General features: G+C 31.2%; 1 protein-coding gene across 1 annotated transcript; it reads left to right on the top strand.

Moving 5' to 3' along the window:
• Nucleotides 1-1,067: 1,067 nt before the first annotated feature.
• On the top strand, nucleotides 1,068-21,303 carry LOC139512041 (DNA/RNA-binding protein KIN17-like). The gene is made up of 11 exons (XM_071299360.1): nucleotides 1,068-1,174; nucleotides 3,827-3,982; nucleotides 4,542-4,636; nucleotides 5,192-5,358; nucleotides 5,790-6,023; nucleotides 6,952-7,006; nucleotides 7,333-7,477; nucleotides 7,942-8,073; nucleotides 8,640-8,739; nucleotides 9,782-9,882; nucleotides 20,811-21,303. Exons 2-11 carry the CDS (start codon nucleotides 3,863-3,865, stop codon nucleotides 20,877-20,879), a joined length of 1,218 nt encoding a protein of 405 aa, XP_071155461.1. The 5' UTR covers nucleotides 1,068-1,174; nucleotides 3,827-3,862; the 3' UTR covers nucleotides 20,880-21,303.
• Nucleotides 21,304-27,153: the final 5,850 nt, after the last annotated feature.

Raw genomic sequence — 27,153 nt, 5'->3', positions numbered from 1 at the left:
ATACATATAACAAAAGAAGATGTGGTATGATTGCCAATGAGACAACTCTCCACAAGAGACCAAAATGACACAGAAATTAACAACTATAGCCTATAGGTCACCGTCCGGCCTTCAACAATGAGCAAAGCCGATACCAAGTTTCAAAGTTTTTTTTATTTCTTAAAGACTTCAACAGGGGTATGTGAACAATAAAAAATACTACATTTATAAGTATTCATAATATAACAAAATAACAAAGTATCAAAGTATTAAATGCAGTGAACATTATAAACATTCATTACATGTAACATATATATATACATTTGAAAAAGTAATGTATAAGTCAAATGGACATATTAATGGTTGAAACAATTTTAGTTTAATTAACAACAGCTAGTACAATTTAAAAAAAAATAAAAAAATTTAAGAACAACATTGTAAGAGTCAGAATTAAATAACTCATACAATTTTTACCACACAGTAAGCTATAAAAGACCCCGAAATGACAATGTAAAACAATTCAGCCGAGTGTGTATATATAACACTTTAACATTTCATTTTTTTTTTTGCTTTCTTTTAAAAGTTTGTTTAATGATATATGTAAAACTTGCATGGATATAAATCTAATTTGAAATGTTTATCCCCGGCCGTATAGAGGCCGCCGCATGAGAAGTTTGGTTTTCACGTTGAAGTATCCATCTTTATAAATACGAAAACTTTGCAACCACTGAAAATTAATCAAAGTCTTTCTAATCAGATTTTAGAATTTGCTCTTTACATGCTCATAGTAAACACCGTCAGCAATCTGTAATACATGTACTGTGAAAATGAGATTTAAGAAATTAATATCATCTGTAGATGTGACTTATGCATTGGCCTAGATGTACAATAAATTTTATATCATGTCCATTATCCCTGTCACCCATCCTTATCCTTTTGATTTTTTGTTAAATTTGTACTCTTCTTGAATATGAATGAACAATGTCATTGTGGAGTTATGCTGTTCATATAAACAGACCATAGCATGCATAAAAAAATATCGGTCCGGATTTAGTCGTGTCCTTGTCCATCGCTTGACTTTGCTATTTATTCGTAATAGTTTGTTTCCGGTTTCTAGTTTGACTTTTTTCGAATTATTTTGTCATCGACTATTTTTTATATTAATAGCTTTTTTATATCAGGAGTTAAGAATGGGGTAAGATATTTCAAGATTATCATTGAAGCAGGTTGGTTTATTTTTCATAGTGCCGTGAAAATTCGCGAAGACTTGAGTGAAGAGTAAAATAAAAATATGACAATTAAATTTTGATTTTAACTTCTCATTTACAAAAATGACAACGAAAATGACAAACTGTAATTTGATTTTAAGAGTGCCCCTTGTGTACGGTATCAGGTCCGTTTTCTTTCAAGACACATTCACACCCTACATGTCTACATGTTTGCACCCCACAGGTTCGACTCCTAGCCCTAGGAGGCAATGTCTGTTAGCCCCCAATTTTATTCAATTACCTATGATTTTTAAAATGTATCTATTAAAATATTGATAATGGGTCTCATTTGGGTCTAAGCATGAGGCAGGATTGCCGATATTTGTATCAGTGAACTCAGTGACACATGAAATATAAATTATTGTGCCGTGAAAAACGTTGAAATAAGTGGGACACGGGAAATTGCAAAAAAATGAAAACTGCTTACGTACATAGTGTAAGCGTGATTTGGAATATGACAAAACAGTTAGCAGGATCCGAGATCAGAACCCCCAATGAGACACCCTTGATACATGTGATACATGTACATAAAATGATGTACATAATTTAAAGTACAAAATTTCGTGAATTTATTAAATGAAATATTTTTTTTTTGTGACTAGATGATTAATTATTAATTTGTTTATGATTTAATTGTTACATGTATTCAAAAAGTAATTTGGTAATATTGATAAGGTACCTTGAATGACCGAATAACACCGTTTTTATCTAAATAACACTTGTAATGACCAAATAACATTTGAAATTTAAATATTAGCACATTTTAGTTACTTTTAAACATTCATTATTAAATAATAGTATACAGTGTTCTCCCCAGGCCGTTTTAGCGTCCCGGTACCGCGACGCTATATTTTTTCACCGTGATGCTATAATAATTTCCGCGACACTATAATTATTCCTGCGACGCTATAATTATTCCCGCGACGCTATAATTATTTTGAAGATGCTATTTTACCTGTCCTCAATTTCGTACTTTCATCTACATGTATTATCGATTATGATCATAAAAATTATATCACCTTTAATTGTAATCCCTTTAAGTCGGACATTAGAGGCAATTAAGAGGTTAAATAGCTAGGTGTTAATTGCCCTCAGGGTGATAACTGTTTAGATGCAAATATCCCAAGCTGACACTTGTGACATGACTAATACACCAATTTCGACATGGAAAAATGCAATCATATTAAGAAATTTCAAAGCTTGAAACGATTATTATTTTTTTTTAAAAGATCGTTTATTTGTGCAACTCTCCAAAAATTACTTTCTTTCTCTTCCGGTAATACGAGAGCGAGAATTTTGGTTTACAGCTAAGATAAGTTTAATACTTCTTTAAAACGTTATCATAATTGGCTTAAGTTTATGTTTAATCCATTTAATGTATTAAAAGCGTCTTATTCATTCACAATCTCTTGTCAAACAATGTTTATTCTCGGACTCATTTTCATAAATTTTTCTACGGCCGCCATTGCACATTTTAGTGTAAACTACGGAGAGGAACCGGATGAGATATGACAAAAATCCGCATTTTCACGATAATGACAACAGATGGACAGTAGACAGAAAAAAATATACCAAGAGGGAAAACTACGCATTAACAGACTATTTGTTAGATAACTTTGTTAAAAATACATATCATTTTAATGTAAAGATAAGAAACTACTGGGACTAATTCATTGAGTGCCATCATGGCCATGAAACAATGAATTTCATAAACATGATAAAAAAAAAGTTTTAAATTGATTTTTTTTGGCTACTTTATCTTTACTTAATATAATATAAAAAATAGTTAATTTTGTGTACTAGATATTTAGTTTTGTATATATACAGGTTGCACTATAGTTATAATGAACCATTCATTCATTTGACTTATTGTTGGGTAACTGAAACCACATATTTATTTTTGTTTGGCACAAAAGAAAAAAAATAATTCTGTAACTATAAATGAATAAAGAAATTATTATATATAATATAGTTTAATTGTATTCTCAGTTATGAATTGAACAATATAAACTAAAACATATAAAGGAAATAGAGCATCAACGCGACGCGTTAAATGACATTAAAAAAAATACAGTTATTTTTTTTTACGCAAAATGTGATGCTATCCAAAATTTCTGGGGAGAACACTGGACTATATTATAAAGGTTTTTATAACTTAAAAATGATAAATAAAAAGCAAGTGTTCTTAAATGAGTGCATTTGCTGGGTTTAAACTCTCAACCTCAGTGTCGACTGATAGTGATTAACTGATTACATATTAGTATACCTACTTAGACCACTTGGCCACCAAGGTCCCTAGTATGCTTTAAGTTTAAAAGCAAAGTTTCTGGTAGAGGACTAAGAGGAGGAAGATAAAGACTAGCTAACAGGTCTACATTGTTAACTTTTAATATTGATGTTAAGAAATTGAAGATTACTGATTTGCAATTTATGATGTTATTTGGTAGTTTGTTCTTACATTTTTTTTTCTTAGGAAAATGTTATTTGGTAGTTTGTTCTTAGGAAAATAAGATTCTTTTCTGTACTTTGCATGCAATCTTGTCGTTCTTGTTTTTTAACTGTCCATGTATTTATTTCAGGATTATTTGTTTCTTCTGTTGAAATAGACATAAAAAATGGGAAAAGAAAAGGGAGGATTCCTGACACCAAAGGCAATTGCCAACAGAATAAAATCCAAAGGTTTACAGAAATTGAGATGGTATTGCCAGATGTGTCAGAAACAGTGTAGAGATGAGGTAAAATTAAAAAAGAAGGGACAGTTCAAGGGAACATGTAAATGAAATACACTTTAATGTCTTTTGTTAAAATAATACATTGTATAAACAATGTTATTTCCTACAGGAACCCCTTTTACAGCGTAAAATGTGTGCCACATGAACTTTCCTATAGAAAATCCTTTATATTTTCAGATTCTTCTTAAAAGTACATGCACTCCTTAAAGTTACTGTCATCCCGTACACTAGTTTGTAGATCTACTCAGGCTCTGTGTTGGTTGTTTATCAATGACAAGATCCTGTAAACCTCTGCAACAAACTAAGATCAATGAGCTTGTGGTCATCAACTACTGAATGAATATTTTGTGTCAATAATACATTATATATTCATAATGAATATAAAAAACTTATGTATGCATGTATGGTTCATTAATTTCAATAACGTTATAACATGTATAACTACAAAAAAATGTTTCATATGAATTTTAAACTCTTGCCTATCATATGAATTTGCTGACCAAAACTGTAATACAATGTATATATCTTACTGTTGGATTTATAATGATTATTAATATTACAGAATGGGTTCAAATGTCACACAATGTCAGAATCACACCAGCGTCAGTTGCTATTATTTGCTGAGAGTCCAGATAAATATATAGATTCATTTTCAGAGTAAGTTGTAATATCAGAAATTGTATGATAATATAAATCATGAAATCATTATTGTACCAAGAAACAAAATTGCAGCACCAACATTAACTTTATTCTTTGAACAGATATGAAATCACATGATTTTTAGTTTTTCTTGCAAGAGACAAGGATTTATTTAATTTAGTGTTGGCTTCAGCTCTTTTAAATCTTTATAGTTCAGAAGGTATGAGTCTAGTCACCTATTCACAAGAGTTCAAATGTTGAAGATATAAGCAATTATATGTCATCATAAGGCATTCCACAGTGAGAAACACCCATAAAAAATTGTAGTCCAGCAGTACTTTGAATTAATAGGTAGCAAAAGGATGGACATGAGAAGCATTGTTTTCCAATTCCACAGACCCTTAATTTCTAGTTGAAATTTCCTTACATGTACATTTGTATGAATGCTGAATTTTTCATTGTTGATAAGAAAAAAATAATATGTATTTTAAAAATAATATGTATTTTAAAAATAATATGCATTTTAAAAATAATATGTATTTTTTTCAAGTAACTTATTATTTTCTATTATAGAGACTTTTTTAATGACTATGTGGAGTTATTGAAAAGACGATTTGGTAAAAAGAGAGTAAATTGTAATATTGTGTATCAAGAGTATATAGCATTCAAAGAACACACACATATGAACAGTACACAGTGGGAAACTTTAACAGAATTTGTCAAATGGCTTGGACGAGAAGGTAAAGTTTACACATAACATGCACACAATTACATGTACATACAAGTCTCATAGAAGAATATGTGTGTGCACTATTTTTTATGTACTTTTATAAAAGAAAAGGTATCATTCTTTTGTAGTTTATTACTTCTGAGCAGTTTACACAAAATTTTAATGAGATTGTCAAATGACTGGAATGAATTGTTGAAGTTTTTATGTCTTTCTGTCTCCTTCTGATGTACACCAATTAGCCTTGTTCATTCCTGTATTTACAGAGATCTTACAAATGACAAGATAATATAAAAATCTACTAACAGCAATGCATAAAACTTAAAGAAATAATCTAAAACTGTTTTATCCTGTATTATTTAGGTACATGTATACTTGATAACTTGCAGATTCCTTGTCATTAAGATTTTGAATGACAGTTTTCACATAATATTTTTATGATAGGACATTGCGTGGTTGATGAAACGGAGAAAGGTTGGTTTGTACAGTATATTGATAGAGATCCGGAGGCAATAAAGAAACAAGAACAGATTAAAGCGAAAGAAAAGATGGAGCTTGATGATGAAGAGAGAGCAGCCAAGTTTATAAAGGATCAGATAGAAAGGGCATCAGCACAGGGCCAGGAAGTCAAACAGACAGAATTTACAGAACTGAAGAGGGAGAATGAAGATGAAAAAGGTGACATATTTGTAATAAGTATAAAGAATATCATTAGTGTTTTATTACAGTAAAAAGGTTCTAGGCAGACATGTAGTTTCTTTATGACCTTTTATTTGCCATCAAATTATTCTACTGTTAAAGTCGTCTTTTATTTCAGGAATCATAAAATGGCTTTTTAAACTTGTCTTGATTGATTGTTGGTATTTCTCAGTTTTTTCTTAGTGGAGGAAGCCAGCGTGCCCAGTGAAAACCACCGACCTTCAAAAGGAAAACTGACAATCCTAGTCAATTAAGATTGGAATAGAGTGCACCTGCATGAGTAGGGTTCGAACTCACATACTCAGTTTTGACCGGCTAGTGATAGCAGTAGTAGACCTACTTAGACCCTTTTGCAATGAGGCCCCAAAACTTGTCTTGAGCATTAGTTCATATTGATGCACAACATATAAATTGGGGAAATCTAAAAGGGAACCTTTGAACAAATGAAAGAACTAAGCACAATATTCAATGATTATGAGGGCAAATTTATAAGTGGTTGATATTTTTGAAATTTAGCCAATGTGAATGTATCAATTTATTAAGAATAAAAATCCATAGATAAGTGTCTGATGTAAAAATGATTACAGTCAGAATTCAGACATGTAAATCATCAAATAGAACAACAGAGGCCATATTTTGAGCTTTATATGTCCTATTCTTTGTGTTGTTACATGTATGTTTCTGTCTCATTGATGGAAATCTTTCTCCTAAGGCATGGTAAGCATGTCATATTCAATTTATTCACACAGCATTGATGAAACGATGATCCATTTATTCTTACAAAGTATGCCTACTCTATGGTCGGGTTCTTTTCTCTTTGACACATTCCCCATTTACATTCTCAATCTTCTTTATACAAGCTATTACAAGAAATTAATTCAATATCTTATTTCATTTATATTTACAGTGACCTTAAGTCTGGGAGGACTAAGTAAAAAGAGAGAAACAGACACAGTTGCCAGGTATTTAACATTTGAGATTATAGTCAAGAACGCTCCTCTCTAAGACTCTTTTGAAGATCCATCAATAACCTATAAAGTTCATTGTTTAAGTGCAATACAATGTGGTAAAATGCTTGAACAATTATTTTGTTCGAATTTCACCAGCTACATTTAATTTATTTGCAAAAGTAAACAGAGTATCAAAGTAAAGTAAAAAGAAAAAGATGTACAGAAGAATTGTTATCTATAACAAGGTAGATTTTATGAGATAAATTAAGTTTATACTCTATAAGTATTTTTAGTCTCTGGAAAATCTCTATAAAGTTTGAATACTGTTTTATTTATAGTTCCAGTAAAGACAATCCACTAAAGAAGCCACCAATTTCCTCTCTAGAAAATCCTTTTAAAAAGCCATCTGGTTCTGGTGTAATAAAAATAAAGACAGAGAAAGCTGGACAGAAAAGAAAATCAGCTTTAGATGAAATAATGGAAGTAAGCATTGCTCTAATTTTTTTAAAATCTGACTGACCGTGCGAGCAAAAAAACCAGCACTTGTCCTTCTGGCTAATATATTTAAAACGTTTAGATAATAGTCAACTTTCTTTCTTACAAGGACACTAGATCATTACAAGTATTGATACCTATACACTATAAATAAATTATATATATGCCTAAAAGGTACACAAGTTGACACTATTATTAGAATAAGAAAGATTAAAAATAAATATCTATAGATCTGCATCATCAAATTATCCTTTTAAATATAAATTGTTATCAAATTTTTTTTTTTACATTCAACAAATTTAAGTAAGTATTTAAATGCTTAACACATGTTTAATGTGACAATGTATCCGAGAAACAGCATTTCTATTACTGGTCTTCATCAAAGGTTACTGAAATAAATTTTAAGCACTGGGTACAAATTTTATATAAATGTTGATACTTGAATATTTTAGTTGGAAAAAAAGAAGAAGGAAAATGTGAACAAAAAAGTCAAGAAAGATTACTGGTTACATGAAGGAATAATGGTAAAAATTGTGACTAAAAAACTTGGAGAGAAGTATTACAAGAAGAAAGCTGTAGTGAAGGTAACCATATTTGTTTATATTTAGTAGTAGGCCATTCAATTTAAGTTCATCTTGTAAACACAAACGGCATGAGATTAAAACTATTTTTTGACTATTTTGATTTTCTCCAATGCAAAATTCTCATTGAAAGCACCAAATCTTGTTCTATCAGCTTTGTAAGAAGTAATTTGAGTGTTCATAAGATTGAAAAATACGAACAAAGGCTCTATGTCTCAGAAGTGTTTTCTACATTTGACTATTGTGAACATACTTCAATCATAATAATGTTTAAGTAAATGAAATGTTGAGAATATGAAAAAAATACCAGATATTTGATGTTTGCTTGTGTTATATGTGTGCTATGTGGGTCCCGTTTCTGCAATAGGTTAGTGATGTCCATGTAATGTTGGAGGAATTATATGCTAAAAGCAAAACTTATTATATGAGTGATCTTATTATATTTCCCAGTAATATTCAACTGCAAAATTCAAACACAAATTTCTGTAATGTCTTTTTTTTGTGATTTTGCTTTTTATGGGGAGATGTATAACAAGAGTTTATAAAAAATACTTTCTAACAATTTTCAGGAAGTAGTTGATTTATATAGAGCAGTTATTAAGTTGATTGACAGTGGAGATAAAATGAAAGTTGACCAATCACATCTAGAGACTGTCATACCTGCACAAGGTTTGTATAATAGTTTTATAGTGCAATAAATGGGAAACAAAAAGGGGGGAGAAAAGCAAATTTATTTTTCCTTCTTCTTTTTAGACTCATTATTTATCTTTGGTTAGCTTTCTCCAACTGTAGATGATAGATTTTGAAGTGGCTCTTGATTTGACATTTTGCAGATATAAACTAGGTCTGACGTTTTGCGAATGACTGTCTGACGTTTTGCAGATGGCTAGAGTATAGATCTTTATGTCACAAAAAAATTCAATTAAAGTAAATTTGCAAAAGTCAAAGGAATAGGTTCAGTAAGCCCCCTTTTTGGCCCCAAAATATAGCTGTTTTACCAAATTGTTACAATGTAAAACTTTAGTTATTCATTTGAAAGTAAAATGCTTATGCTACATAAATATGGGCTGTTTTTGACAATACAATGCACATATATCGGGTACCAGCATCATTTAGACATGCTAAATTACTGAAATCTTCACAATTTTAGCATTTTAGCTAAATTTCAGACAGTTTCCGTCTTAAATGAAAGTGGCCGCATTCGTGTTCATTCATAATACTTAACTGTTAGTTGTATTTTATGATAATACATAACATATATAAAGGTTGTGAATGAACACGGATGCGGCAACTTTCATTTTTGACAAAAACCATCTGAAAAGTGACATTTTTGGGCATATTTGATGGATTTTTCATATTTAAGCTAGAATTGGAGCGTTTTTAATGAGTAAATCAGTTTAAATCTTTCACATTAACTTATTGAATCATCCGAAATAGACACTTAAGTGTTTAAAAAGTGTCTAAAATCTTTCTTCAGATGAACTTGAAAATTGAGGCCAAAATCGGCCCTTACCGTACCTACTCCTTTGAGCAGATGCATGTTTCATGACAGGTAGCAAATAGAGATCCCTCTGATTTAAAGTGCTATAAGAGTGAAAATTGATAAACTATATATTGAAATGATCTTTCTGTTGTTTCAAAAAACCCAAATAAACTGCTGATAGTCTCCCTTTGTATACTCAATAGATAATAATTTACTTATGACTTGCAGGTAAAAAAGTCCTCATAGTAAATGGACCATATAGAGGAGAAAGTGCAATTCTGGAAACAATTGATGAGAAGAAATTTTCTTGTTCTGTCAGCATAGCTACAGTAAGTTTTGATTTTAATGACTATACATTACAAGGCTTAACAGGTTTAAAAACATCACAATACTACATTTATGATTAGTAAACAACACAAAATTGATACACAGCCAATAAACACTAGAAGTGATTCAATGATAAATTAAAAATTCTAGATATTGTTTTTTTGGTAAATATATACTGTGGATGCATTTTTTTTCGTGGATTGATGAAAACTTACGTATTCGTGAATATTTGATTTCGTGGTTTTGCCAATCTCTGCATACAAAACCTATTGGGAATATGTTTTTTGTTGGAATATTTGAATTCGAGGTTCGTGAAACCCACGAAAATTGGTATCCAACAAATAATAATGATTCCACAGTTTGTATTTTGAATTTGTTTTTGATAAATAAAACTTGTCCCTGACATGACAGTGGCATAATCTTTCAAATTTTAATCTGAAAATTCTATCTTGGTCAGAATTTATGAAATTGTTAGAATTTCAGACAAATCTGAACTGGTATGATGCACATGTTTTTACATTTCCAATATCTTTTTCAAACTGTCTCTCATATTTGTAAGGTTTTTTGCACTAAAGTAAAAGCCTGTGAAGAACATTATATTATTTCATATAAAAAAGAAGATGTGGTATGATTGCCAATGAGACAACTGTCCACAAGAGACCAAAATGACACAGACATTAACAACTATAGGTCACGGTACGGCCTTCAACAATGAGCAAAGCCCATACCGCATAGTCAGCCAGAAGTGGCCCAGATAAGACAATGTAAAACAATTCAAACAAGAAAACTAACGGCCTTATTTATATAAAAAAATGAACGAAAAACATATATGCAACACATAAACAAACGACAACCACTGAATTACAGGCTCCTGACTTGGGACAGGAACATACATAAATAATGTGGCGGGGTTAAACATGTTAACTGTATCCCAACCCTTCCCTAACCTGGGACAGTGGTAAAACAGTATAACATAAGAACGAACTATAAAAATCAGTTGAAAAAGGCTTAACTCATCAGATGGACAAAAATACAAGTGGACGTGGCTGGGTACTTGTACCTCCTGACAACAAAAAGACACTAGGAACAGATCTGAGAGTACTCACAGTTATCTGACAGCTAGTTCAAAGCCACTATCAACTAATAAAAAAAAAGCATGCATCTAAGACTAAACTATCAATCCATACCAGACTTGGGGTCAATTACATTGGAATGTAATTAATTATATTACACATTACACTGCAAAAATGATCAATTACACTAATTATACATTACACAGTTTTTGAAATGTAAAGTAATTAATTAAATTACACATTACATTTCATCATAATAATTTTAACAATATTATACATGTATATAAAATGCATGTGTAAAATATTCATGTAAGCATAGTTTAAGTGTTGCATTTGATAATCAGTAGTAATATTAAATGTTTTGTCATTTAGTTTGCATCTCTCTGGTCTGAACATTTTGACAGCAATTCTAAAAAGTATTTCGACAGGAGCTTATGTGGCAGATATTGCTTGATCAGAACAAAGAAGTATTATACTTCAATGATCAGATGATGTGTTGATAGGAGAGGGAATTTGTTTCTATTAACTTGCCAATACATTAAGGGGTATTTTCACATCTCAGAAATGAAGTCATTTAAATTAAACATAATATAAATAAAGAAATTAAAAATAATTAAAAATATATTTTTTTACTTTAAAAATATTAAAAAGTATGCTTGTCACAATATTGAAAATAAATTTTAGTATAAACAATGTATATAATGTCTAAATATTAGCAATATTTTGCTAATTAGATAAAATACATGTTATAGTGGCATTTTCCCTGGGCATTTATTTTCATCTGAATAATTGCTGTTTGTTTTTACAGCTGTTAATTTTTATTTCTATAATTCTTTTGTGTATACTAATTTGACAGAATGATTTTGTGTACTGATTTTTTAAAATTCTAAATGAACTTTCTAAGAAAGGTTTTCCCCACATTTTTTTTGTTTTTGTTAATTACTTATCAATCTAAAACTAAACAGCACTAATATATGATTCTCCAATTTTTTTTTTAATTATAAGACTATTCAGAAAAAAATTTGTAGGTCAAATAAATAATATAAGAACTTCAGAATAAATAATAGACTTTCTTTATTTAAAAGGATGTGATATCAATATTTGAAAAATAAATATAATTTTTCAATTTACATTATTAAACATAAATCCTTATAATTAACGCCATAAAAGTACATGTAATTCAAATGTAATTCAAAAGTAAGTGAGCATTACATGCTTTTTTCATTGTAATTAATTAAATTACCATTACCTGTAATTAAAAAAATGCTCAATTACACATTACATTCAATTACATGGAAAATTGTAACGCATTACATTTAATTACCATTACATTTTCAATTACCCCATACCTGCAGACTTGGGGTCAATTACATTGGAATGTAATTAATTAAATTACACATTACATTGCAAATATGATCAATTATACATTACATAGTTTTGGAAATGTAATTAATTAAATTACAAATACTTTACTAAAGTAATTAATTAAATTACACATTACATTTCATCATAATATTTTTTAACAATATTATACATGTATATATAATGCATGTGTAAAATATTCATGTAAGCATAGTTAAAGCGTTGCATTTAATAATCATTAGTTATTCTAATGTTATGTCATTTATTCTGAATCTCTCTGGTCTGAACACTTTGACAGCAATTCTAAATAGTCTTGCGACAGGAGCTAATGTGGCAGATATTGCTTGATCAGAACATAGAAGTTCCATCATCAGAAGATCATCATATTGATAGGAGAGGGAATTTGTAAATAAAATTGAAAATGGAAATGGGGAATGTGTCAAAGAGACAACAACCCGACCAAAAAAAAAACTAACAGCAGAGGGTCACCAACAGGTCTTCAATGTAGAAAGAAATTCCCGCACCCGGAGGCGTCCGTTCCTATCCTAACTTTTCAATACATCAAGGGGTATTTTGAAATCTCAGAAATGAAGTCCTTTAAAGTAAACATAATATAAATAAAAAAATTAATTTTTTTTTTTACTTTAAAAATATAATAAGTGTGCTTGTCACAATATTGAAAATAATTTTTAGTACAAACAATGTATGTTATGTCTAAATATTAGCAATACTTTGCTAATTAGATGAAATACATATAATAGTGGCATTGCCCCTGGACATTTTAAGCTGATTTATTGCTGTTTGTTTTTACAGCTGTTAATTTTTATTTCTATATTCCTTTTTGTATATACTAATTTGACAAAATGATTGTGTGCAGTGATTTTAAATTCTAAATGAACTGTCTATTAAAGAAAGATTTTTCACAATGACACATTTTTTTTGTTTGTGTTTAAAGGTGATTAATTACTTATCAATCTATTTTATAGTTAAAAGGTATCTTTCTTAAAAACTGAACAACCCTAATATATGATCCTTACGTTTTTTTTTTAAATTATAAGACTATTAAAAATAATCTGTAGGTCAAATAAATAATATAAAAACTTCAGATTAAATTACAGACTTCATACATTAAAAAAAAAGTATGTGATATCAATATTTGAAAAATAAATATAATTTTACCATTTATATTATTAAACACAAATCCTTATCTTTAACACCATAGAAGTACATGTAATTGAAATGTAATTCAAAAGTGATTGAGCATTACATGCCTTTTTCAATGTAATTAATTAAATTACCATTACATGTAATTAAAAAAATGCTCAATTACACATTACATTCAATTACATGGAAAATTGTAATGCATTACACTTAATTACCATTACATTTTCAATTACCCCATCCCTGCTGTACACATCCAAAATCCAATGGATTCAAGTTTTATTTTATTTTTCATGTTTTTTTTTAAAATTTGTTATACAATTAAACTGAATAGGAAGCAAGGTCTTCAAATAAGAAGGGAAGGCACAGGTTAAGTTTTTTTTTTAAATTGGTTTTTATCATTTATATTTAATACACAGATAGAGAGAGTGTCATATTTTAAAAACATGGTTTATAGTGGGTAGGTTACATTTTGAATTTTCTGTAATAATAAGTACAGTACGCCCAGAGAGTATGTAATCGCGAACTCTAATCACCGATTTCCGAGTGTAGCGGTGTAACACTGCGAATCACGGATTATACTCCCAATTTCCTCCAAAGATTCTCTCCCAACACCGCATGGCTGTTTATTGGTTTATTGCCCATCCGATGTACTGAAAATTAATGACGCGTGACAACATCATCGGATTAGCCAGATTTATTACCTTTGTACATTTAATCGACCTTGATTGCACCTGAGTGCTTTAAAATATGTTATTTAAATGTCCTTTCATTGTCAGATAAAAGTGTGACATTTTTATTTAAAATAAGATAATTATTCTTGTATGTATATATGCCCATGTCATTGTCATATGACATACAACGTACAAACGTATAAAAATACGATTAAAACACTTATTTTGTATTTTCATTATAGTCCGATCAGGTCATAATTTTGTTTTTTCAACAAAGACGATTTTACCACAATTAGAACCTTTTATGACCTACTCAGTGAGCAATATTCGGTTCATTAATAGTTCAATATTATATAATTATATAATTAATATCAACTGGCTTAAAACAAAATGATGTTTTTTACGGTAATATGTCCAATCTAAATTAAACCCAAGAGTTAATTTATCGGATCAACAAGTGAACTTTGTTTCTTTCAATTTATTTTGAAATGTAAATATTATGTTTCACTACCTCGGTAGATTAACGACTTGAAATATTTGAATTTAAAAACGAAACTGTAAAGTGAGAGATAGTTTTGCATGCAATGTGGCAGCCCTATATTCATAAATACTGAGATACATTCGCCGCCCAGACACAACACAATAATCACAACCTATAAATATTTAATTATATGGAGAAAAAAAATCGAGTTTTTTATCCGTTATGATCTGTTATTGATCTTTAATCATTTAAAATAAAATTGGATTGGCGCAATCCGTATTTTACAGCTCGTTAAAAGTCCTCGGCGAAATATAAAAAGAAGTATTTCAACAATTATAAAATAGAATATTTAAATGAAATTATATCGTGTTCTACAAGAAAGAAATATGTAAAAAAAAATGTGGATTGGATTTTTACGATCGGCAAAATTTCACAGAGGATCTCTACCAACGCCCATCAGGAACTGAACGACATGCATCCTGTTTTCATCTACCATTAATATATAGTGTTGACTATGGACGTATAAATAATGTCCGGTTTTATGTCCTCTGTTGATTGAGAAACGTAAAAATAAAAGGCTGATGTTGGTTAATTCAGAAAAGGAATACAATTTAGAATCCGGTTAATCAATTGTAAAAGTACCTTCTAGAGCCTCAATCTTAACGCACACAAATTTATGTCAATCATTAGAAAGCAAGTTTAAACCTTGAATGAATTTTCCCACGGTTATCCAGAAAGGTCACCTGAGTTTACTGTTACATGATACTATTTCCCGCCAAATAAAAATCTCGTGGACAAAATTGATGTCACTATTTTTAGCATTCAATATTGTGAGCAAAGTCAAGTTCAAGTTCAACTATGCACTGTTGATCACTGAGATGCATATCGTCTTCCCAAGGCAATTAATTGCTTTAAAAATATGTTCTAAATACAACACAAAAGTTTACATTCATTGTGCGTAAATGAATATTATGCAACGACGAGTTGATGCAGCTATAGAAGTATTCCTGTTGTAGCCGAAATGTATTATTTATCCTAAAGTAATGCTAACAAATCGTGAAGAGAAAATGCGGTAGACTTATTAAGCATAAGGAATGGTGAAAGTATTTTCTTTTTTTCTTGCATATACAAGTTTTAAGACGCGTAATTTTCTTTCTTTCTCACATTTTATACCTTCAGCGTTAATTTCCGTTTATTTTCACGCAAGTATGTCTCTTTTCGTAAGTAATATAAATTACTGATAAAAAAAAACCCGAGGTCATAATCAATAAAACTGAGAATGGAAATGGGGAATGTGTCAAAGAGACAACAACCCGACCAAATAGAAAACAACAGCAGAGGGTCACCAACAGGTCTTCAATGTAGCAAGAAATTCCCGCACCCGGAGGCGTCCCACAGCTGGCCCCTAAACAAATATATACTAGTCCAGTGATAATGAACGCCATATTAATTTCCAAATTGTACACAAGAAACTAAAATTAAAATAATACAAGACTAACAAAGGCCAGAGGCTCATGACTTGGGACAGGCGCAAAAATGCGGCGGGGTTAAACATGTTTGTGAGATCTCAACCCTCCCCCTATACCTCTAACCAATGTAGAAAAGTAAACGCATAACAATACGCACATTAAAATTCAGTTCAAGAGAAATCGGAGTCTGATGTCAGAAGATGTAACCAAAGAAAATAAACAAAATGACAATAATACATAAATAACAACAGACTACTAGCAGTTAACTGACATGCCAGCTCCAGACTTCAATTAAACTGACTGAAAGATTATGATTTCATCATATGAACATCAGGCACAATCCTTCCCGTTAGGGGTTTAGTATCATACCATCATAACATATATGAGAAGAACATAACCCGTGTCATGCCAACAACTGTTTTTAGAATAAATGTGTTTAGTTCCGATGCATAGACCTTATCAGTGACTCAATATTAACGCCAAAATATGTAATCTTTAATGACTTGACAACAGTATCGTAATTATATCCCTTCTTAATAAGTCTATTCAAAGGTTTTGTAAGTTTCTGAGGTGAATACTGACACCTTTGTGCTTTATAAAGAATATTTCCATAAAAAATTGGATGTGAAATACCTGAACGTATTAGAAGTCTGCATGTTGAGCTATATTTACGAATGATGTCTTTATACCGATTATAAAATTTAGTAAATGTTTTGACTAGTTTGTGATATCGAAAACCCTTGTGTAATATTTTTTCAGTAATACATAAATTTCTCTCGTTAAAATCTAAAACATTGTTACATACACGAGCGAATCGTACAAGTTGAGATATATAAACACCGTAAGATGGTGACAAGGGAACGTCACCATCTAAAAACGGATAATTAACGATAGGAAATGAAAAATCATCCCTTTTATCATAAATTTTAGTATTCAGCTTTCCATTAGTGATATAGATATCAAGATCGAGAAAAGGGCAGTGGTCATTGTTAGTATTAGCTTTATTTAAAGTAAGTTCAACAGGATAAATTTCATTAATATACATACTGAAGTCGTCATTATTGAGAGCCAAAATATCATCCAAATATCTAAAAGTATTATTAAATTTGTTTATCAAATGTTGTTTCGATGGGTCTTTGCTTATTTTTGTCATAAATTGTAACTCATAACAATACAAAAACAGGTCCGCAATAAGTGGTGCACAGTTAGTCCCCATTGGAATTCCGATAATCTGACGATATACGGAATCCCCAAAGCGAACAAAAATGTATAGATTTTTTTTTTATAAAACTTTAATGCAATTGAAAACATTTAATAACAACAACCTTTTTCTTTTTAAAACTTTTATTTTGTGATTGTAAAATGGAAATGGCGTAGACTTATTAGCATAGCAGATAGTGAATAATTTTTTTTTTTATTTGTATAAAAAACTTTGAGACGTGTCACTTTTTTTTTAAACTACCCTAATTTATTCAGCGTTAGTCTCCGTTTATTGTTACACAATTATATCTCTTTTAGTAAATTAAATATTTATTTACTGATAAAAAACGGAAGTCAAAATCAAATATAGTTGTTTTTAAAAATTGATTTAGATGTACAGAGTAATTAAAAGAATTAACAACAACGGTTTTATTTTTGTCGAGCCTGCAACTTTTGTTGCAGAAAGCTCGACATAGGGATAGTGATCCGGCGGCGGCGGCTACGGCGGCAGCGGCGGCGGCGGCGTTAGCTCACTTCTTAAAAGCTATATATTTTAGAAGGTGGTAGACCTGGATGCTTCATATTTTATATATAGATGCCTCATGTTACGAAGTTTCCGTCAGTCACATGTCCAATGTCCTTGACCTCATTTTCATGGTTCAGTGACCACTTGAAAAAAAAAGTTCAGAATTTTTGTAACGTTGAATTCTCTCTTATTATAAGTAATAGAATAACTATATTTGGTATGTGTGTACCTTGCAAGGTCCTCATGCCTGTCAGACAGTTTTCACTTGACCTCGACCTCATTTCATGGATCAGTGAACAAGGTTAAGTTTTGGTGGTCAAGTCCATATCTCAGATACTATAAGCAATAGGGCTAGTATATTTGGTGTATGGAAGGACTAGAAGGTGTACATGTCCAACTGGCAGGTGTCATCTGACCTTGACCTCATTTTCATGGTTCAGTGGTTATAGTTAAGTTTTTGTGTTTTGGTCTGTTTTTCTCATACTTTATGCAATAGGTCTACTATATTTGTTGTATGGAATGATTGTAAGGTGTACATGTCTAGCGGGCAGATGTCATCTGACCTTGACCTCATTTTCATGGTTCAGTGGTCAAAGTTAAGTTTTTAAGTTTTGATCTTTTTATCTAATATTATATGCCAAAGGTCAACTATATTTGGTGTATGGAAATATATTATGATCTATATGTCAGTCCCGCAGGTTTTATTTGACCATGACCTCAATTGCACGGTTCATTGGACAGTGTTAAGTTTTTGTGTTTTGGTCTATTTTTCTTAAACTATAAGTAATTGGTCAACTATATTTGTTGTATGGAAGCATTGTTAGCTGTACATGTCTGCCTGGCATGGTTCATCTGACCTTGACCTCATTTTCATGGTTCATTGGTCTTTGTTTAACTATCTTTTTTAATGTTAAGTTTATGTGACAGTTGTAATAACGCTTTATACTTAGGACTATCAACATAATATCAATGATTAGTAAAGAAGGCGAGACATTTCAGTGTGTGCACTCTTGTTATTTTAATCTTTCATTTGTTTCAAGCAATCAGATATAAACTGATAATCAATAGACAGGAAATACAATTGTTTAATTACATTAGAAATCTCACATACCTTGACTGTCGCGTGCCGGCATAGATCAGAAGGATTAGGGCAATTAATTACCTTGTGTGACACCGCGTCACTCCAGACTGGGAGAGATGTCGCTAATACAATAAACAAAAGGTAACTGATTTACGCGGAAGTCGGGGGGAATACTCCCAAATTTCTCCGAGAATTTAGGGAGTGATGTCGGAGTTTCCTGGTGTCACACCAGGAAAAAACTTGGTGTATGGAGTTTGGGATGGCTTTCGCGAAAATTGTACTGTAGTAGAGATGTATTACTATAAAAATACAACCTATTGTTGTTCTCAAATAAACATACATTATTCAAACTTAACTCCTTTTTAGACAAAAAACATGTGTTAAAAATGCTGTAAATAATTGAGAGTTCTGTTTGATGTTCTGTTTAAATTGTGATATCAAGGTTTTTTGGTATTAAATTGTTATTGTCGGAATTTGTTTATGTATATACCTGTGCTAGTACGTTCTTAATATTGAAGATTTGATCATTGCAACATGTGTAATAGTCCACTAGACACCAACACATTGCCTAAATGACTCATATTGATCACTTTTTAACATCAACTATAAATTTTGTTACAACTATGTCTAAACTCTCCATATTAAGAAAATCTGCAAGATAGATCTAGATTCATTACACAAATGTGCAAGTGACCTGATACAAGATACAGGAATCATTAAATCCATATGAGGATCCAGCTTTGATCTTGACCCATCTATAATTAATAGACACTATCAAATTAGCAGACAGTATAACTTGTAAATTGGATTTTCTTCTAAATATGATATATTTGTCAAGTTCTGCATTTTGTTGCATATTTGTAATCTCTATTTATCTGAAGCCTCATTTATCCTGATCTGTATTTCAAAATCTTTGTTCTAATCTTTCATATGTCATAATTTCCTGTATAAGTTTTCATTGGGAATAATCATCAAAGATACCAGTCTTATAACTAGTTCTACAAGACATGCATTTCATTCACATATGTCTTATAACTAGTTCTACAAGACATGCATTTCATTCACATATGTCTTATAACTAGTTCTACAAGACATGCATTTCATTCACATATGTCTTATAACTAGTTCTACAAGACATGCATTTCATTCACATATGTCTTATAACTAGTTCTACAAGACATGCATTTCATTCACATATGTCTTATAACTAGTTCTACAAGACATGCATTTCATTCACATATGTCTTATAACTAGTTCTACAAGACATGCATTTCATTCACATATGTCTCATCAGTGGCGTTAGAATCATTTTGGATGGCATGCTAAAACAAACATGAAGTTGAGTTAGTATTTCATTAGGGCTATTCCAGAAAAAAATGTATGGAGCAACTTTTCACACTATAATGCACTATAATTCTCAATTACAATTGTCTGGGTGGTGGGTGCTGACAAAAACTGCCTTCCAACCCCCCCCCCCCCATACATTTTTTTTCTGGAATAACCCTTAGAAAATAGTCTCATGTACTGTAAATTTAAGATTTTTTTTCAGTCATCAGTGATAATGTTGAACAATTGACAAAAATGGTTATTGAAGTTTCAGGAAATGCTTCACACAAATAACTTTGTCCCAATTTGTAATGCACATTCTCATTTGTGGTGAAAGAAATTGAGAATGGAAATAGGGAATGGGTCAAAGAGACAACAACCTGATCAAAGACCAGAAAACAGACGAAAGCAACCAATTGGTCTTCAACAAAGCTGGCCCTTAAACAAAAATGTTTACTACTTTAATCCTTATGCAAAAATTAAAACATCCATAATTTCTAAAATTTATAATTCATTCACAATGTATTCCATCTATTACATTAAAAGTTAAACTAGAGTGCTTATTATTATATTTCAGGGTCCATCAAGAGGCAGAGTAATAGAAGGTATAGAATATGAGGATTTAAGTAAACTATATCAGCCATGACAGGATTACACCTAATTGAAGCCACTTAAGATCTCTGTGATAAGAAAAACTCATTAGCTTATGAGTAAATGGATCATTATCCCTGTAATAAATATTGATCTATCATTAAGCTGTATAGACAGAAACGTGAGTGTAAAAGAGAAAGTTGCCTTGAAACAACAGATGTTGCAAAAGATTAAATCTTTGTTGTAATAAACAAGAGATTTTCTCATACCTTTCATCACTTATTCAGAACAGTGAACTCAGTTTGTTGATTGTATTTTTTTAATATATTTCTTTTAATTGCATATTTTTCAAATGACCATTGCAATTTCTGTTTTTATTAAAGGAAGATTTGGACGAAAAGTCAGCGTTGTAAATTGTAAATATTGATTTTTAGTGTAATATAGGATAATGACTAAACTATTTTATATTGATTATGAAATATTCTTATTTATTATGCCATCTGAAATGATGATCTTTTACTTATGAAAACTAAGTACAGTACTTAAAAGGGGAAAGTTTAGTTTAAAATTGAGTTCCCGAAAGACTTTTATAAATTGTTATTTTAAATAGATGGAGATTTGTCTCATTGGCACTCATACCACATCTTCCTATACTGTGGATTCATTTATTTTCGTGGGTATCAATTTTCGTGGATAGAGAAAAAAAGACGTTTCGTGGTATACGTAAATTCGTGGATCGCTGATTACAACAACAAAAAATAGATACGTAATTCGTGGATTTCTTTTTGATTTAGGAGATCATATAACCTCCTTGGTTTGATCAATAATAAAACAAAACAAAAAAGAAGGAATTCATTGAAAAAGCTCGCTTGGTCATTCTAGGTTAAAGTGTTCATTGATAACTTCGATTACAATAATGGACAGAGACAACTAATTATTTGTTTGTTTTACAATTTATAAATTCTTGTCTGAATTCTATAAGGCATTTAAAACTTTATGATTGAAAGCTCATTTCCCTAATCACGATATAATAAACAGTGAAATAAGTATAAGGTGTGAAAATAAATGTTCCTGTCATAATCGATATTACCTACGGGCAATATCCTCGTACTTAATCCTATTCATGTTTAATCACTGGTAAACCAAACTATGACACGGTAATTAACAACTTGCAGTTATTTTCTATGAACAGTTTTAATCAATTTTAAAAAGTAAATTATCACTGATATTAGATATATTTATTATAGATTTAATCAAAATACTTGTATCTTCTTTCAATAAAATACACGTGTTATGTTACAATGTTTATCGCTAGTCAACACTATACTAGATCTGTATAACATAACCGAAAATAAACATCTGACTCAATACACATTTCTCTGGATTATTCTTCGTTGAATTCTTAAATTCGTGGTTCGCTGTTACCCACGAAATCCACGAAAATTGGTATACCACGAATAAAAATGAATCCACAGTATCTAGTATTGAGTTATGACCCAGTACCTAAAAGAGTACCATTCAGTTTTAAATCAGGAGTTTAAAGGGTAGTGTTCAGTTTTCTGGAATGGTAAGGGTATGATTAAAGATAAGGACATGTGGTTTGATTGCCAATGAGACAACTTTCTTTCAGAGACCAAAGGACAAAAACGTGAAGTATCACCCATACATATACTATGACATTAATGCTTGTTATTTATGCATCTTTTGAGACCTGAAATCACAATTATGTCACATTATTGTAAAGGTAAACCTGTATTATTGTGAAGTATGACTTATAATCCTGGTACTTTTGATAACTATTATCAAAGGTACTTTATGTAAGAAATATTGGTAAAGTAAAATACTGAACTCCAAGAAAAATTCTAAATGGAAAGTCTGTAAGCCAATGGCAAAATCAAAAACTCAAAAACATCAAACAAATGGCTAACAATGTCATTTTCCTGACTTGCTGCATGCATTTTCCTATGTAGAAAATAGTGGATTCAACCCGGTTTTGTAGCACTAAACCTCTCATTTGTAAGACACCACCAGTAAATTCCATTATATTGAATAGGTGGATATCATCGTGTATCATCAGTACAGCGGATATAGGTACTAACCAAGCGGGCGTGATCGATTTTGACCTCACACGGTAATGAAAATCTTTGTTTTGTTCACATAATAGCAATGTGTAACTCAATCTAAACATAATTGTTGTTTCAAGAAATGATTTGGTCGTAGGTTGATGATTAGAGATGTCTCATTATTTTCCCAAAACAAGAAGGCAGTGGCTATTTGACCGGCACCGGCTAAATAGCAAATTTGCTATTTGACCGGCACTGGCAAAATAGCAAATTTGCTATTTAGCCGGCACTGAATAAAATTGTTCATTGATGTGATTAGTCATGTTAGTGAGAGAATATAAAAAGTAAAATCACAAAAATACTGAACTTAGAGGAAGATCAATTGGGAAAGTCCATAATCACATGGCAAAATCAAATAACAAAACTCATCAAAAACGAATGGACAAAAACTGTCATATTCCTGACTTGGTACAGGCATTTTCAAATGTAGAAAATGGTGGATTAAACCTGGTTCTATAGCGCTAACCCACTCACTTTAATTTATAACTTAATAATATAAAAGCTGAATAATAATTTAAAATCATTTTATCACAATATCAAGCATTAAAATACAGTCAAATCAAATATAAAATATTGAAGATGTTCATATAAATAAATAATTTATAACTTAATAATATAAATAAAAAGCATGAAAACACCTAAGGAGGAAAACAACCAATATAGTAGTATGAAACGTTTCTGGACATACATCAAACATCAGAAAACAGAAAGCAATGTAGTTGCACTATTTCACAGTGAAGGTATACTACACACACACACACACACTGTAGACCAAGCAACCATTCTAAACAAACAATTCTGCCTTTTCCACCAAGGACACATATAATGAATACGAGTTTAAATCCAGATGCAATATGCCAGGTCAATATCCGTTAGCAGAGGAACTCAACATCACAGAAATGATAAAAAAAAAATAAAATCCAAATACAGCAGCTAGACCAGATAATATAAAACCTGAACTACTCAACGAACTGGCCACAGAAATAGCCCCAATCCTTACAATCATTTTCAAAACATCAATAGAAACTGCGGATGTACCAAATGACTGGAGAAACGCAAACGTAACACCAGTATTCATTAATAGAGTACGCAAGTCCAGTATGAGACCCATACTTTAAAACAGAAATAGATTGTCTAGAAATCGACCAGAGACGAGCAGCAAGATATGTGTCCAACAAACACCATAATCACTCATGTGTCAGCAAAATGAGTGAGCACCAGGAATGGCCATCTCTGCATGGGAAAAAGGCGAAAAGACGCTAGACTAACCATGTTCTATATAATAGAATACAACAAAGTCGTCTTGTGCAACCAACACCACTGTCTAGGAACATGCACAAAAAATTTTCCAAATTCCAGCATCCAGAAGTGATTACAGGAAATACTCATTTTTCCCGAGAACGATCAGGGATTGAAACGCTCTCCTTCCTGGGGTAGCATAAGCACCGTTAGTCGAGGCCTTTAAAGCCTCGCTGACAAAGCTGAACTAAATTATCAAATTGGGGTGGGTGGGGGAGGGGTCTGTATGCGTACCTAAGTCATGGCATAATAATCAGCTCGTTGATTGTTGCCATTATCAGGCAGAAGCAGAAGAACACATTTGTATACATATATCATAATACTAAATATATTTTTTTCTAAAATATTTATAAACTAGAGGCTCTTAAGAGCCTGTGTCTCTCCGCTTGGTCTATGTGCATATTAAACAAAGGACACAGATGGATTCATGACACAATTGTGTTTTGGTGATGGTGATGTGTTTGTAGATCTTACTATACTGAACATTGTTGTTGTCAGAATTATCTCTATTTATAATGAACTTGGCCCAGTAATTACAGTGGAAAATATTTTCTAAAATTAACAAAAATTTACAAAAGTTTATGAAAATTGTTTAAAATTGACTATAAAGGGCAATAACTCCTTAAGGGGTGACTTATTTGTAGATCTTATTTTGTTGAACATTATTACTGTTTACACTTTATCTCTATCTATAATAATATTCAAGATAATAACCAAAATCTGCAAAATTTCCTTAAAATTACTAATTCGGGGGCAGCAACCCAACAACGGGGCCGATAGATCTTGACCTGATAAACAATTTTACCCCACGTCAGATTTGCTCTTAACTCTTTGGTTTCAGAGATAAAAGCTAAATCTACATTTTACCCCTATGTACTATTTTAAGCCATGGCCTCCATCTTGGTTGGGTGGCCGGATCACCAGACACATTTTTAAAACTAGATACCATAATGATATAATGATGATTTGTGGCAAAGTTCTGTTAGACTTGGCCCAGTAGACGGACGACGGACGACAGACGCCAAGTGATGAGAAAAGCTCACTTGACCTTTCAAGGTTAGGTTAGCTAAAAAGTAGATGTCCAAATCTGTGTAAAATCTATGGTTTAAGTATCCTGCCATGCGATGAAAATAGTGTATGTAAAACTACGCAGATCATAAAAAAGACAATATTAAAAGTTGTTTGCTACGAATTTCAAAAGGACACATGATTTAACATTTGCAATTTTTACAAAACCAATTCTTTGCCTTTAGAAGTTGTTTCAATCTAGCACAAGATAAATTTTGCCACTCCAAACAGGAACTATACATAACACTGGCTTTCTTTGAATCTGCACCATGTGTGCATATGTTGCATATGAAGGAAGATAGGCTTCTTTTTCTTCTCTTCATATAGTTTTACGCTCTTTATAAACAAGATGCAGTTAAAAGTTCAGATCTTGCTTCAGCTTGTTCCTCGGATGTATTTGTATTTTAATTTTTTAAATATATTTAATTTGATAGTTAAAAGTTTAAGTGTTTATATGAGTAACAGTTACACAAGTTTTTAAATATAAAATTTTGATATTTAATTATTATTCGTACATTTTAAGTCCATTGAGATATAAATTATTCAGTGCCGGTCAAATAGCAAATTTGCTATTTAGCCGGTGCCTGTCAAATAGCCACTGCCAAACAAGAACGGTTACTAAAAATATATGCAAATAGTTGTCAAAGAAGTTGCCACTTGTCTCTTCCGATATAATTCTATATTCATTGCAACTCTTTTTCTGATAGAAGGCCACTGTGTGTGTGTAATAAGTATAGTTGTATCAATGATTGGCATTGAAAGCTTTCATGCATATGTTTTTTTTCGATATTTTATTCCGAAAAGAAGCGTTGTGTATGGTGTTTAGCTGACCACATAAATCCTTCTGTACGGTGCATAGTTAAGTTGCTGTACACCGTACTCAAAAACACAATTTTCATACTCGTTTATTACCCAAAAAGTTTCAAGGAATGAATAATCACAGGTAGTTTTATGATTGGTAACTATTACTTTTGCCTTGTATTAGCTTTCTTTCAGGTAAAACATGTAAATGTCTCGACAATTGTATCGAAATTGAAAGTTGGTGTTGACATTCACAACTATTTGGGTATTTGCAAGTAAATTGTTCTTATTAGAATATAGAAGTTGTCTTATAAATAGGAAAAAATTGATGCGAAAATTATTTTGGATCAGGAATTTCAGATGTTAAAAAATATACACTGGATGTTGATAAAACAAAACAAAGATTTTCGTTTCGGTGTCAGTTCAAAATCAATCATGCCCGCTTGGTTAGTACCTATATCCGCTGTACGATGATACACAGTGGATATAGTTTTTATATTATCATGATACATTTGTATTATATATAAATTATAAGCATGGCTGCAAATTGTTTGAATACTAAGTGAAAAGCTGTATGACCAAAAGGGACGAATATCTTATCTACCTAGGGTCAACTTTACCTGGTGGACATACGAATATCTTATCTACCTAGGGTCAACTTTACCTGGTGGACATACAAATATCTTATCTACCTAGGGTCAATTTTACCTGGTGGACATACGAATATTTTATCTACCTAGGGTCAACTTTACCTGATAGACATACGAATATCTTATCTACCTAGGGTCAACTTTACCTGGTGGACATACGAATATCTTATCTATCTAGGGTCAACTTTACCTGATGGACATACGAATATCTTATCTACCTAGGGTCAACTTTACCTGGTGGACATACGAATATCTTATCTACCTAGGGTCAACTTTACCTGAATATCTTATCTACCTAGGGTCAACTTTACCTGAATATCTTATCTACCTAGGGTCAACTTTACTCACGCATATCGTATCTACCTAGGGTCAACTTTACCTGATGCAG

This window comes from Mytilus edulis, chromosome 1, assembly GCF_963676685.1.
Source record: "Mytilus edulis chromosome 1, xbMytEdul2.2, whole genome shotgun sequence".
Taxonomy (NCBI): Eukaryota; Metazoa; Mollusca; class Bivalvia; order Mytilida; family Mytilidae; genus Mytilus; species Mytilus edulis.
Note: the sequence above shows the minus strand (reverse complement) of the source record. Positions and strands in the feature narration are given on the sequence as shown.